General features: G+C 37.8%; 1 protein-coding gene across 1 annotated transcript; it reads left to right on the top strand.

Moving 5' to 3' along the window:
• The first annotated feature begins 3,539 nt into the window (after positions 1-3,539).
• On the top strand, positions 3,540-9,198 carry LOC113069560 (uncharacterized). Its single transcript, XM_026242712.1, has 8 exons — positions 3,540-3,722; positions 4,538-4,861; positions 5,040-5,273; positions 6,323-6,370; positions 6,646-6,750; positions 7,500-7,571; positions 7,850-8,013; positions 8,316-9,198. The coding sequence occupies exons 1-8, from the start codon at positions 3,674-3,676 to the stop codon at positions 8,346-8,348; spliced, it is 1,029 nt and encodes a 342-aa protein (XP_026098497.1). The 5' UTR covers positions 3,540-3,673; the 3' UTR covers positions 8,349-9,198.
• Positions 9,199-12,313: the final 3,115 nt, after the last annotated feature.

Raw genomic sequence — 12,313 nt, 5'->3', positions numbered from 1 at the left:
GAGGGCGAAGCTTACCAATAACATGTTCTTCCGTTTGTACTGTCTCTAGCTCCTCAAACGTTCACAAAGAGGCTGGATATTTTAATGGATAGAGACAAAATACCAACCAAAAATCCACAAAAAACACATTATATAAAGGTTAGAGATTGATCTGCATTTCAGTGAGTATTTTATCACATACAATCCTGCAAGAATTCTGGCTCTCAAAAAATTATGTGTTTTTGCCAATGTGGAACACAGATTAGTACTGCCACTTTAAGAAGTTACTCCTAATGTCAGCTCATTAGGTGTATAAAACACCTGTTCACAGATCTGCATAAGGCTGGAATGGGCTACAAGACCATCAGCAAGAACCTTGGCGAGAAGGAGACAACTGTTGGTGGCGCGATTATTCAGAAATGAAAAAAAATAAATAAATAAATCGGCCTTGGTGGGCAAACCTGCAAAATCAGCAGGGGATCAAATAAATATTTCCATCTTGGGTATTTAGGGAACAAGATAATGCGATGCTGGCCATTCCCGTACCTGCGATAGCACTTCCTTTGTAATTGTGGAAATCTGATGAATTTTGAGCATATGAGCCTACTAGTATTCTTATGGCAGTGCTTAGCGCTATCTATCTATCTATCTATCTATCTATCTATCTATCTATCTATCTATCTATCTATCTATCTATCTATCTATCTATCTATCTATCTATCTATCTATCTATCTATCTATCCCTTTCAGTCAGTCACGTTCTACGTTACGTCAGTGACTGACAAAATCTCGCTAGAGAGACGAATCGCCTTCGAGTGTTGACAAAACGAGCCAATGAATTGGTGTACGAGATTTGCATCGCGTATCCTGCCCCTACAAGCACATTATGGTCCGTACGGACAATACTGCGTCCATTGTGTACATCATACACCAAGCCGGTCTGTGCTTCTGTCGCATGTCGCAACTCACCCACCATCTCCTCCTTTGGAGTCAGAAGCATCTGAGGTCGGTTCGTGCTGTTCACGTCCCAGGCGAGCTCAATCGTGCAGCCAACGAGCTCTCACGACAGCCCGAACTTCCGGGAGAATGGCGACTCCACCCCGAGACACTTCAGGGACGCTCAGGTAGACCTGTTTGCCTCCCCGGATATGTCCCACTGCCAGCTGTTTTACTCCCTGTTCGAGGGGACCCGTGGCATGGATGTACTGGCACAAAGCTGGCCTCTGGGTCTAGGCAAGTATGCATTACCCCCAGTGAGCTTTCTCGCACAGACACTGTGCAAGGTCAGGGAGGACGAGGAGCAGGTACTCTTAGTGGCGCTATACTGGCCCAATCGGACTTGGTTCCCAGAACTGATGCTCCTTGTGACAGCCCCTCCTTGGCGTGTTCCCCTGAGGAAGGATCTCCTTTCTCAGAGAGGGGGCACCTTCTGGCACCCATGCCCAGACCTTTGGAATCTCCACGTATGGTCTCTGGAAAGAACCGCCGTAGATGCCCAATCATGGTTGTGCTCTCCTTTCTGCAAGATGGGCTGCAGCGAAGGCTGTCTCCCTCCACTATCAAAGTGTATGTTGCCGTAGTAGATGGCAGGTCCATTGGGAAGCACGACCTGGTCATCAGGTTCCTTATGGGGGCAAGGAGGCTGAACCCTCCGCGCCCTCGCTTGGTAACCTCTGGGGATCTCCCCTTGATCCTGATGGACTTGAAGCAGGAGCCTTTCCAGCCTCTGCAGTCAGTAGAGTTAAAGTTTCTGTTGCTGAAGACAGTGCTCCTCACTGCATTGGCTTCGGTCAAGAGGGTTGGGGACCTGCAGACATTTTCGGTCGACGATACGTGCCCCAGATATGTGCCCAAAGTTCCCACCACACCCTTCCGGGATCAGGTAGTGAACTTGCAAGCGCAGCCCCGGGAGGAGGCAGACCCAGCCTCCGCTTTGCTCTGTCCCGTTCATGCCCTCAGAATCTACGTGGACCACACACAGAGCTTCAGGACCTCAGAACAGCTCTTTGTCTGCTTTGGTGGACAGCAGAAGGGAAAGGCTGTCTCCAAACAAAGACTTGCCCACTGGATAGTGGAGGCTATAGTCTTAGCATATCAGGCCATCGTTTATCATGCCCCCTTGGAGTGAGAGCACACTCTACAAGAGCTGTTGCCTCCTCCTGGGCTTTGGCATGGGGCACCTCCATAGCAGACATCTGTAGAGCTGCCAGCTGGGCGACACCTTACACCTTTGCGAGATTCTATAATCTCCGTGTAGAGCCTGTGTCCTCTTGCGTACTCGCCCCAGATGGCCTGTAATGCTGGACCGGCTCAGTGTCAATCACGCTTGCTGCGCCATTCCCCTCTACGGACTGAAGGAGGGAACGGAGACGTTACGTCATCACAGTTGCTGTACCACCGCTGTACGGCCGGGGCCGGGCCCACGTCTCGGCTCCTCAACTGTTTGTGCGACTGCACGCGCTCTCCTTTTATATGCGCTGCATTGGCTCGTTTTGTCAACACTCGAAGGCGATTCCCTGATTTCGTCAGCCACTGACATAACGTTTCCATTCCCTCCTTCAGGTTACATTCAAAACCCGAGATGTTTCTTTTCAGACTGTTTCTTTTCCCATTCCCATTGGTTGGCATAGTAATGACACTAATGTGTAAAGGGTCAGTTCATTGTGAGTCCAACAAATCTGATTTATAAATTGACTGTTAAGATATACATTTTGCACCATTTATCATTTGTAATACCATGCATGTATAGCCCTATATAAAATATATAAACAGATTTGTGCAGTCCCTAGTTCCAAAGAAATTATCATCACACATAAATTCATTTGATTATATTTGGATACATGTTTAGATATTATCAATGGCTGCTTCTTGTCTTTATCTGTTTTTGTTTACCGCATTTTATAAGTATATAAGTCGCACCTGAGTATAAGTCACATCAGTCCAAAAATACGTCATGATGAGGGAAAAAACATGTATAAGACGCACTGGACTATAAGTCGCATTTATTTAGAACCAAGAACCAAGAACCAAGAGAAAACATTACCGTCTACAGCCGCGAGAGGGAGCTCTGTGCTGACGGTAATGCTTTCTATTGGTTAATTTCTCTTGGTTCATGTCAAATACATTTTTTATAAATAAGTTGCACTTGACTGTAAGTCGCAGAACCAGTCAAACTATGAAAAAAAGTGCGACTTATAGTCCAAAAAATACGGTAGTTGTTTAAATTTTTTTGTGTCAGTTTTTGCATTATAATTTCAGTCAAACATATAAAACCCTTTGTTAACCCAAACTACATATAAAAGCTTGATCAGTCACATAAACGTAATCAGAATCCAGCTACTTATTCCTTTGTTACTCATTGTCAAGTCATTTTACAACCCCTTCCCTCTTGCTTCTTCTAAAACAAGATTTGTTTTTTTACTTTTCTGAAAATGGGCCTAAAAAATACTTATTTTTCAATATTTCTCTTAGTTTCACTCACTTGTTTTAGATGTAAGATCATCTGCCTTCCCCTATAAAAGGAAGCTTCCTCTTTCTTCGCTGAAGGGGTCAGATATTTTCTCATGTGTCAGTCCAGTCTGAGTATCGCTGTGAACAGAGACGAACAGAAGTCCAGACACTGCTTTCACGATCTGAAGCAGCATTTCACTCTTCTGCTGGGATTGGGCTCTTCTGGAAACTGGACATTAGAGAAATGATGCTCCTCTTTGCACTGATGCTGATGCTGCTGCAAACTGCTGAATGTGAGTCACTTTCACATCAAACTCTTTTATGATGCTGTTTAGTCAGGTGAATGTCTATTTTAAAATATTTTTGTTTTGTAATGTTACATTGAGAGTCTGCAGTGAGCTAATCATAGAGTTTCTGATCTTCTTACCAGTTTGTATTTGTAGAGTATTTAAAAATTCTCTCTGTGTTCATTGTGCTGGAAAACATCAGTAATTTTGGAAATGTATTTATTCTTTCAAAAAAATATATTTTTTGTATTATATAGACTAGAGGTCTCATCAAATAATATCTGTCCATTAAACATTATGTCAAAAAGACAAAACATTATTAATAAAGAGAGAAATGTCACAGATTAATGGGACTGAACAGAAAGTGCACGACAAAGACAAAAAATGGTGCATTATCAGAATGCCATGTGTTAAAATGCATGACGTGTTTTTATAAAGTGAAAGCATGATAGTTTATTTTAATAAAATCAGCATTTAGATTCACTTTTTGACTTTTTGCATACAGACTAGCTGATATTATAATGCTTTAAATCAAAATAAAGTTATTTTTATCTGTCAAGCGATATGACTTTATTTAGTGTATAAGTTATAAGTCAGAAGAGACACATATTACACTTTCCTTACAGAAAAGAGTTAAGCATCTCTTTATAACGAAGATGAGCATTATCTAGATCATATGTGTGAGATCATATCAAGAGTCTGTCAGATGTTTCTTCTGTTGAACTTTAAATCTGTAAACCTTTGTGTCATTTATGTTTGATTTTATTTAATAAAGGAAGACACATTTATACACTATTATCTGTGTGTGTGTTGTTCTTCAGGTCTCTGCTGGTTAAATCAGACTGATCCCTGTTATGCAGCTTTGGGACACAAATTCAATCTGCCGACGGTGCTGGACGCTAGTAAATATGACATGAAGATACAAAAGAGAATAAACAACAATAGCAGAAATGGTCCAGTTTGTAGAGTTAAATATGGCAGGATGAAGGATTGTGATCTTTATAGTAACAGACCTGAGGTTGCATTAATTAATGGCACTCTGATAATAAACCGTGTGATCAGAGCAGATTCAGGGAATTACACAGTAACACTCTCTCGCTCAGACGGCACAGAAACATCTACAGATCTTCAAGTGAATGTTGAAGGTACAGAAACTCATGCTCTCCAAAGACCTCACTGTCATGTACATGAATCACTTCCATAAGATTATTTTTAGAGTGAAATATCAGCATGTTACTTATTGTACACTGCATACTGATGACATATGAAAGCATTTCAAACAGTCATTTGAGTCATGTGACTGTCACGTGTCCCTCCCTCCAGCTCCTGTTGGCTCAGTGGAAGTGTTCATCAGCTGTTCCTCCAGTGGGGCGAGGAGGGCGTCCTGCTCCTCGGAGGGCGAACAGCTCCTCTACAGCTGGACTTTGAATGGAGATCCACTGATGGATGGCAACTCCAGCATTGATCTGGATGAGGGAACTGATGGAAACATCACCTGCGGTGTGAAGAACCATGTCAGTCACAGACAGATGACCATTAGTCTGAAACCTTGTTCCGGTGAGCTTTTAATACATGAATGTCAACGAATTTATAAAACCAACAGCAACAAGAGCGATGAAGATGAGCGAATCTCACAAAACCTGTCAAGAACATGCCAAACTCACACTTCACCATAAAATCCTCTTATGCCAGAGTGCAGTGTGTATTCTGATTGGCTGTAATGGTTTTACCTCCTCTGGGACTGTTTACTTTTTAGTTGATTTGATGTAATTTTTTAATTAAGTGAGTCCAGATTCATATAAACCTTTCTGTGTTTATTTGTTGTTTATCTGTAGTTTATTTACTTACCTTTTCACTTATTAATAAACAATCAAACAAACATTTAACCACAAAATCAAAAGAAATTATATCTTGCATGAGGAAAATGAGAACTACAGCCATTACATTTACAACAATACATTTTATTTGCATTTTGACCCTTTTTTATGACAATTACATGCACTGCCTAAATTTGCTTTACTGTAATGTTCTAAAAAATGTTGTTGTTACAATTGTAATTATTTACTGTGATAATTGTTCTTTGATTCTTATTGCTGCAATTGCATATGTTACATATCTGTGAGGTACATTTTATGATGATAATAATATGATTTTAAATGCCATAATTTATAGACGGAAAACAAATGCAACCATTACAGTGTGAATAGTAATTTTACAATAGAATATTGTATTTTTTTTAACTATAGTTATTTTCTACATATTGATTGCAATTAATATTGTTTTTGCACTAATGTATTAAGAATTTACATTATTTTCTTATGTCAGGTATTTGATGCATTAATGTCAGTGCAAAATGATTTAATGCTCCTAAAAACATTCTGTGAAACATTAATGCAAAATATTACTTAATTACAGTAACATAATACTTACAGTTGGTCCGATTTTGAACTAAAATGTGACCAGGACATGACCTAGACAGGTTTGACGAGAATCAAACAAATCAACTGTCTTAATTAGCCAGCTAATACTTCAAATTTCATAATTTCTCTGCAGTAATTTATATTAAGGGAGAAAAGGGGTGATTCTGCAATGATGTTTTATTACAGGACCATCTACTGCATCTGAGACCTCAACAGTAAAGGATTCAAAATATGGTATGAGTTTCTCAAAAGCTGGTGAATCTCACCCATGGAGTGTTTCTTTCATCGATGTGTGTTTGTTAAAGCAACAGAAAATACAGCAAATTACAAATAAACCTAATAATGATGGTTTTGAGAGATCTACAAGGTCCTTTAACTAATTTACTGTGCTATTAATTGTATGTTTTTGTTAAAGTTGTTCTTGTTGCTGCTCCAATAGGTAAGAATGAACTTTTCTAAGCAGTTTTGTAGTTTGATTTAAATGAGCTCGTTTTATCTTTCTTCCATAGTTTTACATTCCTCTCTGATTGCTTTGGGCTGCGTTGCGCTGATCTTGATTCTGCTGTTCATCCCTGCATATCACACTTACAAGAAAAAACAGGTCAAGTCGACAGGTCAGTTCATTTTGAATCTGTAGTTCATATACGTACTGATAGAAGTTCAAATGTACAGTAGTACTACTCAATGCAAGCTGCAATTACAACGCCAAAACACTGGTTAATACACATTCAAATCTTGAGTGGATTTGTGGCTTATTTGTTATATATTATGAATGGATTTGTTTAGTCATTGCACTCCCTTACAGACAGTTTTAAAGACAACTGCACCAAAAGCCAAAAGCAAAAAGCTTATATATGTGGTGAAGATGAACCAAGCCAATTTTAGTGCAAATAAAATAAAATCTAAAATTGTTTGGATTAACCAATGCAAATTGGTGTTAATTTTCAGAAATGCTCTGAAACAACATTGTTCTTCGAATCTCTCGAATATGTAGAAAAACTAAATCTTGACTAAAGCCAATTTGATTGATTCAAAAAAAAAAAAAATGTAACCATTAATTTTATAATTTCATTATAAAGTTAAACTATGCTATTTTGGAAGGCGCCTTTTATACGTAGTTTACTTAGAATTTACTCATATTTTTATTTTCAATAAATCTAAGATTAGAGAAGATGTGATCTCACTTCCTGCGTTCTGTATTCACTTTTTTCTTGATATTTCGCATGCAAACAGTTCGATATAAAAACATGAATCAGCATGATCTGAGGATGATCTGTTATAGACCTAGTTTTGAAGCCAATACTTTAATGACTGAAATTAGGTTCTAGTTTATCTGTTGCTAATGTCAGTGTTTTCCCATCAGCCACTGCTGCCAGTGCGGACATCATATATGCTGACATCTCTCATAAGAAAAAGGGTGCAAAGAAGAAAACAGGTAAGAAACTCTGCTGTACTCTTTAAAAGCACACAAGACTCTATCAGTTTGTGCTCTATTAGTCTCAATCATTGAATTAGTGATGGTACTTCCTAAACTCAAAGTCACACGGTCACTATCACACACTGAATACAAAAGCCTTTATCACTTTAGATTCAGACAGTAGTTTAAAAATCACATAGTTTAACATTTGAACACTGCATTTTTGATTAAGATAATGTTTGCAAACTCTGAATCAAATGGAACAGCTTTAAATGTCCGGTAATGTCTCTGTTCAGAAATACTCCCCGCTGATGTGGAATATGTCGAGGTCAAATGTCAGAAAAAGAGGAAGGAGAGGAAAGAGAAGAAAGAGGAAGAAGTTGAGTACGGCGAGGTGATGTTCACTCTGAATCGCTCAAACGCTCACCTGCAGCCTCAGCATGAGTGTGTTTATTCTCAGGTACACGCACAACAAGGGCTGTGCAACATCGCACTTTCCCTGGGAAATTAAGTGTGTATGCTCACTTATGTTTCACTTTGGGAGATGTACAGTTTTACATAAAGCACATATCTCTTTGCATATGCACTGTGAATTATTTTGTATAACAAGTTAATGATGTTACTGTAGGAAGGTAGAGCTTGAGCTTTAAAGGGATAGTTCACCCAAAAAAGGAGCTTACGCTACTTCTACGTCACCCGCAGGAACGCATGTAAGAGATTACGGTTTATAAAGTTTTAAATATGGATATTTTTCTTACACAGATGAATCGAGTCACTTCAGAAGGCCTTTATTAACCCCCCCGGAGCCGTGTGGGGCACTTATTATGATGGATGGATGCACTTTATTGGGCTTGAAAATCTCAACACCCATTCACTGGCATTATGATGATAGGAAGAGCCAGGAGATTTTTTTTTTACTTAACTCCTATTGTATTTGTCTGAAAAAGAAAGCCAAATAGGATGAATTGAGGATTGATTTAAACCATGGGGTAATTTTCATTTTTGGGTGAACTATCCCTTTAATGTTTGTGTGTCTGGGGCTGAACTGTGAGATGTTGAGTAAAAGCGAGACAATGGAAAAAAAGGGAAACCAAATGCATGTTATTTTCCATCAGACAAGCTGTACTGTTTTTAGTGCTTCTCGTGCTGTTCTGCTGGCAGCTCAGATCATATGACGGCGAGAAAAAGCTTTAGTGAAAGTCAGCTTTTAATCATGAAGAAATTCATGCTCGATACCTTACATTTCATAAGTTCCACAAGTAGAATTCAAAGAAATATATATGCAGTCATCTTTGTTGCATCTCTGCTGCTTTCATTAAAAATTTAATGTATTCATTAAAAGGAATTAATTTATATTATGCCCCAGTTCTATATTTAAGTATATCCAACTTTATTTGCATGCATACAGAATACTCACATAAAGTGATATATACTATATAGCAAATCTCCACTGTTTTCAGTCATCATAAAATATAACTATATTATCATCCAGCTCTAATCTGGTAAATGCGACATGAAGATGTTGAGCTATTATAAACATTAACATCATGTTTTTTTTTTGTAAAACTGTTTTGTAACAATGTGTATGGTCAAAAGTGCTATATAAATTAATTTGACTTAATAAATAAAGTTTTTAGAGTGAATATTATTATTAATCTATGTGGATCCTTGTTTATTGGTTTCTGGGCTGATTGGGCATGTGTTTCTCAGTCTGTAAGAGTTGAGTTACATCACTTCCTTCAGCTTGAGTTATGTTAATAAATGTGAATTTGTTTTTGAGTTTTTAACCCTTTGTCATTGTGGATTGGGACATCGTTACGAGTGCTCTAGAGAGTCGGTGGTCCCAGGTGACACACACACACACACACACACACACACACACACACACGCACACACACACACGCACGCACACACACACACGCGCGCATGCACGCACGCACACACACACACACACGCACACACACAGACAAACACACACACACACACACACGCACACACACACACACACACATATACATTTTGGTGTCTATATCACATTCATAGAAAACAAATTAAGTGCAAATGTATACTTTAATGTTTTAATTCCATTTTGTGAAAATAAAACTTCTTCTGTAACTATACTTCTGTAAGTATACGATAGTCATTATCTTTGCTCATAAAAAATATTATTGAAAAGGCACATTTTAATGTATAGGGAATTGTTTTTTTTATTTATTTATAAAAAGTCATAAATATAAATATAATTTCAAGTGACTGGTTATGTCTAAATAGCCTATAGATCTTTGGAGCTTTACTATAATAAATAAACAGATTTATTAATTTATTTAGTATTGTAAAAATATATATAAGATGGATATGTCTTATTAATGTCTTTTTTTATATATTAAAAACCCATATTTGTTTTAATTTTAGTTAAAAGTTAAGAAATTTGATAATTAATATTTCTATATAGTTTTTATAATATATTTTTATTGAACTTTTTTAGTACTTTAACTTCTAATCATGGGAATTAGAGTTTTTCTTTTTTTCAGGCAACTTGCTGAATTAATTTTTTAACAAGAGAGAACAAGAGAGTAATCTCTTCAAAACAGCAGAAAACTGAAGTGAGGATCTATTTTTAAAGCATGATCCATACAGGTGCAGTTATCAAATTTACAGTTTTTCTTCTCTATTTTATTAAAAACCCCGACATGTGTTTGCATATATTTATATATCTTTTACTCAAATGCTCTTGAAACTGAATACTATCTCAGTACTCAACTATGTTTCTGAGGCAAAATCACCCTTTTATTATTTCTTAATAATGAGCTTTTTCGAGCTCCCCCAAATGCTACCTTCACTTAAAACAGCCAATGAAATTGATTTTGGTGTAAAGAATAATATGACATTATTTCATCCTTACATGGCAACAGTGTTTGGCCTATATTAAAAGTGCTATTGTCAATATATGATGTAATATTTTTGAGTTATAAGATTTTTTTATAATACTGCTATGCCATAATTATTCAACCCCTATTCAACATTGCTGTTTTTAAATCACTTATTTGCATGGTGGGGAATAAAACAGTCTCAAAACACAATCAAGCCTTTAGAAACTCTATTAAAAACAGAATTAGCTTGAGCCGTTACACATACAGTTAGCCCATGCATGTGCTGAAGTTGAGTAGCAAAAATGTCAACAGAGATCTCACAAAAGCTAAAAAGAATACTGTATTACTTTAGAAAGGCTAAAGCTATATGGAGATTTCCAAGAACATTGAAAGTTCCTGACACAGCTCTCATCTTTATTTCTTAGCTTAAAGTGTATTTTACCAGAAAACCCTTGAGGGTGTTGAAGAAAAAGCACAATATCATAAAATGTTTAATCAGAGCAACTGAGAAAAACCTGCGATGTACAGACAAAGACTTGCAAGATGACCCGAAGAAAGGAGGAAAACCATTTCAATGCAGCGTGTAAGAAGAACACTAGATAAGTATGGCCTTCAGTTTGAGACATATTGCAGAATACCACTCTTGATCAAGAAGAACAAAAGGACATCTTGAACTTGATAAAATACATTTGTGTAGACTTGTGGAGCTCTGGAGGAATGTTATATGGAGTGATGTGACCAAACTGGAACTTTTTGGACCCATGGATCAGTGGTTTGCTGCAAAAATGGCAAAGCTCATAAGCAGAAGAACACCATCTCCGTCGTCAAACTTGGAGGTGGATCAGTCCTGTTATGGGGTTTCTTTACTGTAGAAGGAAGTGGAAATCATGACTGTATGAAGGACTTCATGGATTCTTTGAAGTATCAGGCCATTTAGACAAGAATTGTGATGCCTTTGGTGCAAAGACTGAAGCTGATGATCAATGGACTTTCCTGCAGGACAGTCATACCAAACTACACATCCAAATCTACTACTGCTTGGTTCAGGGATCAGATTCAAAGTAGCCACCTTTTGCTTTGATTACTGCTTTGCACACTCTTGGCGTTCTCTTGATGAGCTTTAAGAGATAGTCACCTGAAATGGTCTTCCAACAGTCTTGAAGGAGTTCCCCGAGAGATGCTTAGCACTTGTTGGCCCTTTTGCCTTCTGTCTGCGGTCCAGCTCACCCCTAAACCATCTCGATTGGGTTCAGGTCCGGTGACTGTGGAGGCCAGGTCATCTGGCGCATCACTCTCCTTCTTGCTCAAATAGCCCTTGATGCCTTCAGTGTGACTCTACAATTTTCATAGTCATGAAAATAAAGAAAACTCTTTGAATGAGAAGGTGAGTCCAAACTTTTGGTCTGTACTGTATATATATATATATATATATAATCTACAGTAAATTGTGTTCCACAGGAGAAGAATAGTATTATTTTGTTGAATATCTTACTTATATACTCCAAACTGAAGCCCAGCTCTTGATAATGTTTCAGAGGCAAAATCACATTGTTCCTTATCATTTCCTCATAAGCCAATGAAATTAAATTTAGCGTCAAATATAATAAGACATGACATAATGACAGTAAAGCAATTTTATTTAGAACTATTTCGGAAGATGGAAGTTTATATTGGACTGAAGTGTGACTTCTGACACACATTTTGACCCGGTCGTCAAACTCAAACGTATACTTTTGATAAATGTGCGTTGCGTTCCTTCAGAGGAGGTGAGTGGTGACATTGTGAAACCGATCAAACATTAACAGTTCAGACGCATGATCTTGAAGGACAGGAGATGAACGTTACTGGCATCAGGTCTTTATTGGCTCTTTAATTGACACAAATCATCTG

This window comes from Carassius auratus, unplaced genomic scaffold (assembly GCF_003368295.1).
Source record: "Carassius auratus strain Wakin unplaced genomic scaffold, ASM336829v1 scaf_tig00001753, whole genome shotgun sequence".
In the NCBI taxonomy this organism is placed as follows: domain Eukaryota; kingdom Metazoa; phylum Chordata; class Actinopteri; order Cypriniformes; family Cyprinidae; genus Carassius; species Carassius auratus.
The sequence above is the reverse complement of the archived record's forward strand: the minus strand, read 5'-3'. Positions and strand labels throughout refer to the sequence as shown.

Coding starts and splice junctions, on each gene's coding strand:
- LOC113069560 (XM_026242712.1), top strand. CDS start 3,674: ATGATGCTCCTCTTTGCACTGATGCTGATGCTGCTGCAAACTGCTGAA. Junction 3,723..4,537: donor GCTGCTGCAAACTGCTGAAT/GTGAGTCACTTT, acceptor GTTGTTCTTCAG/GTCTCTGCTGGTTAAATCAG. Junction 8,014..8,315: donor ATGAGTGTGTTTATTCTCAG/GTACACGCACAA, acceptor TTTCTTACACAG/ATGAATCGAGTCACTTCAGA.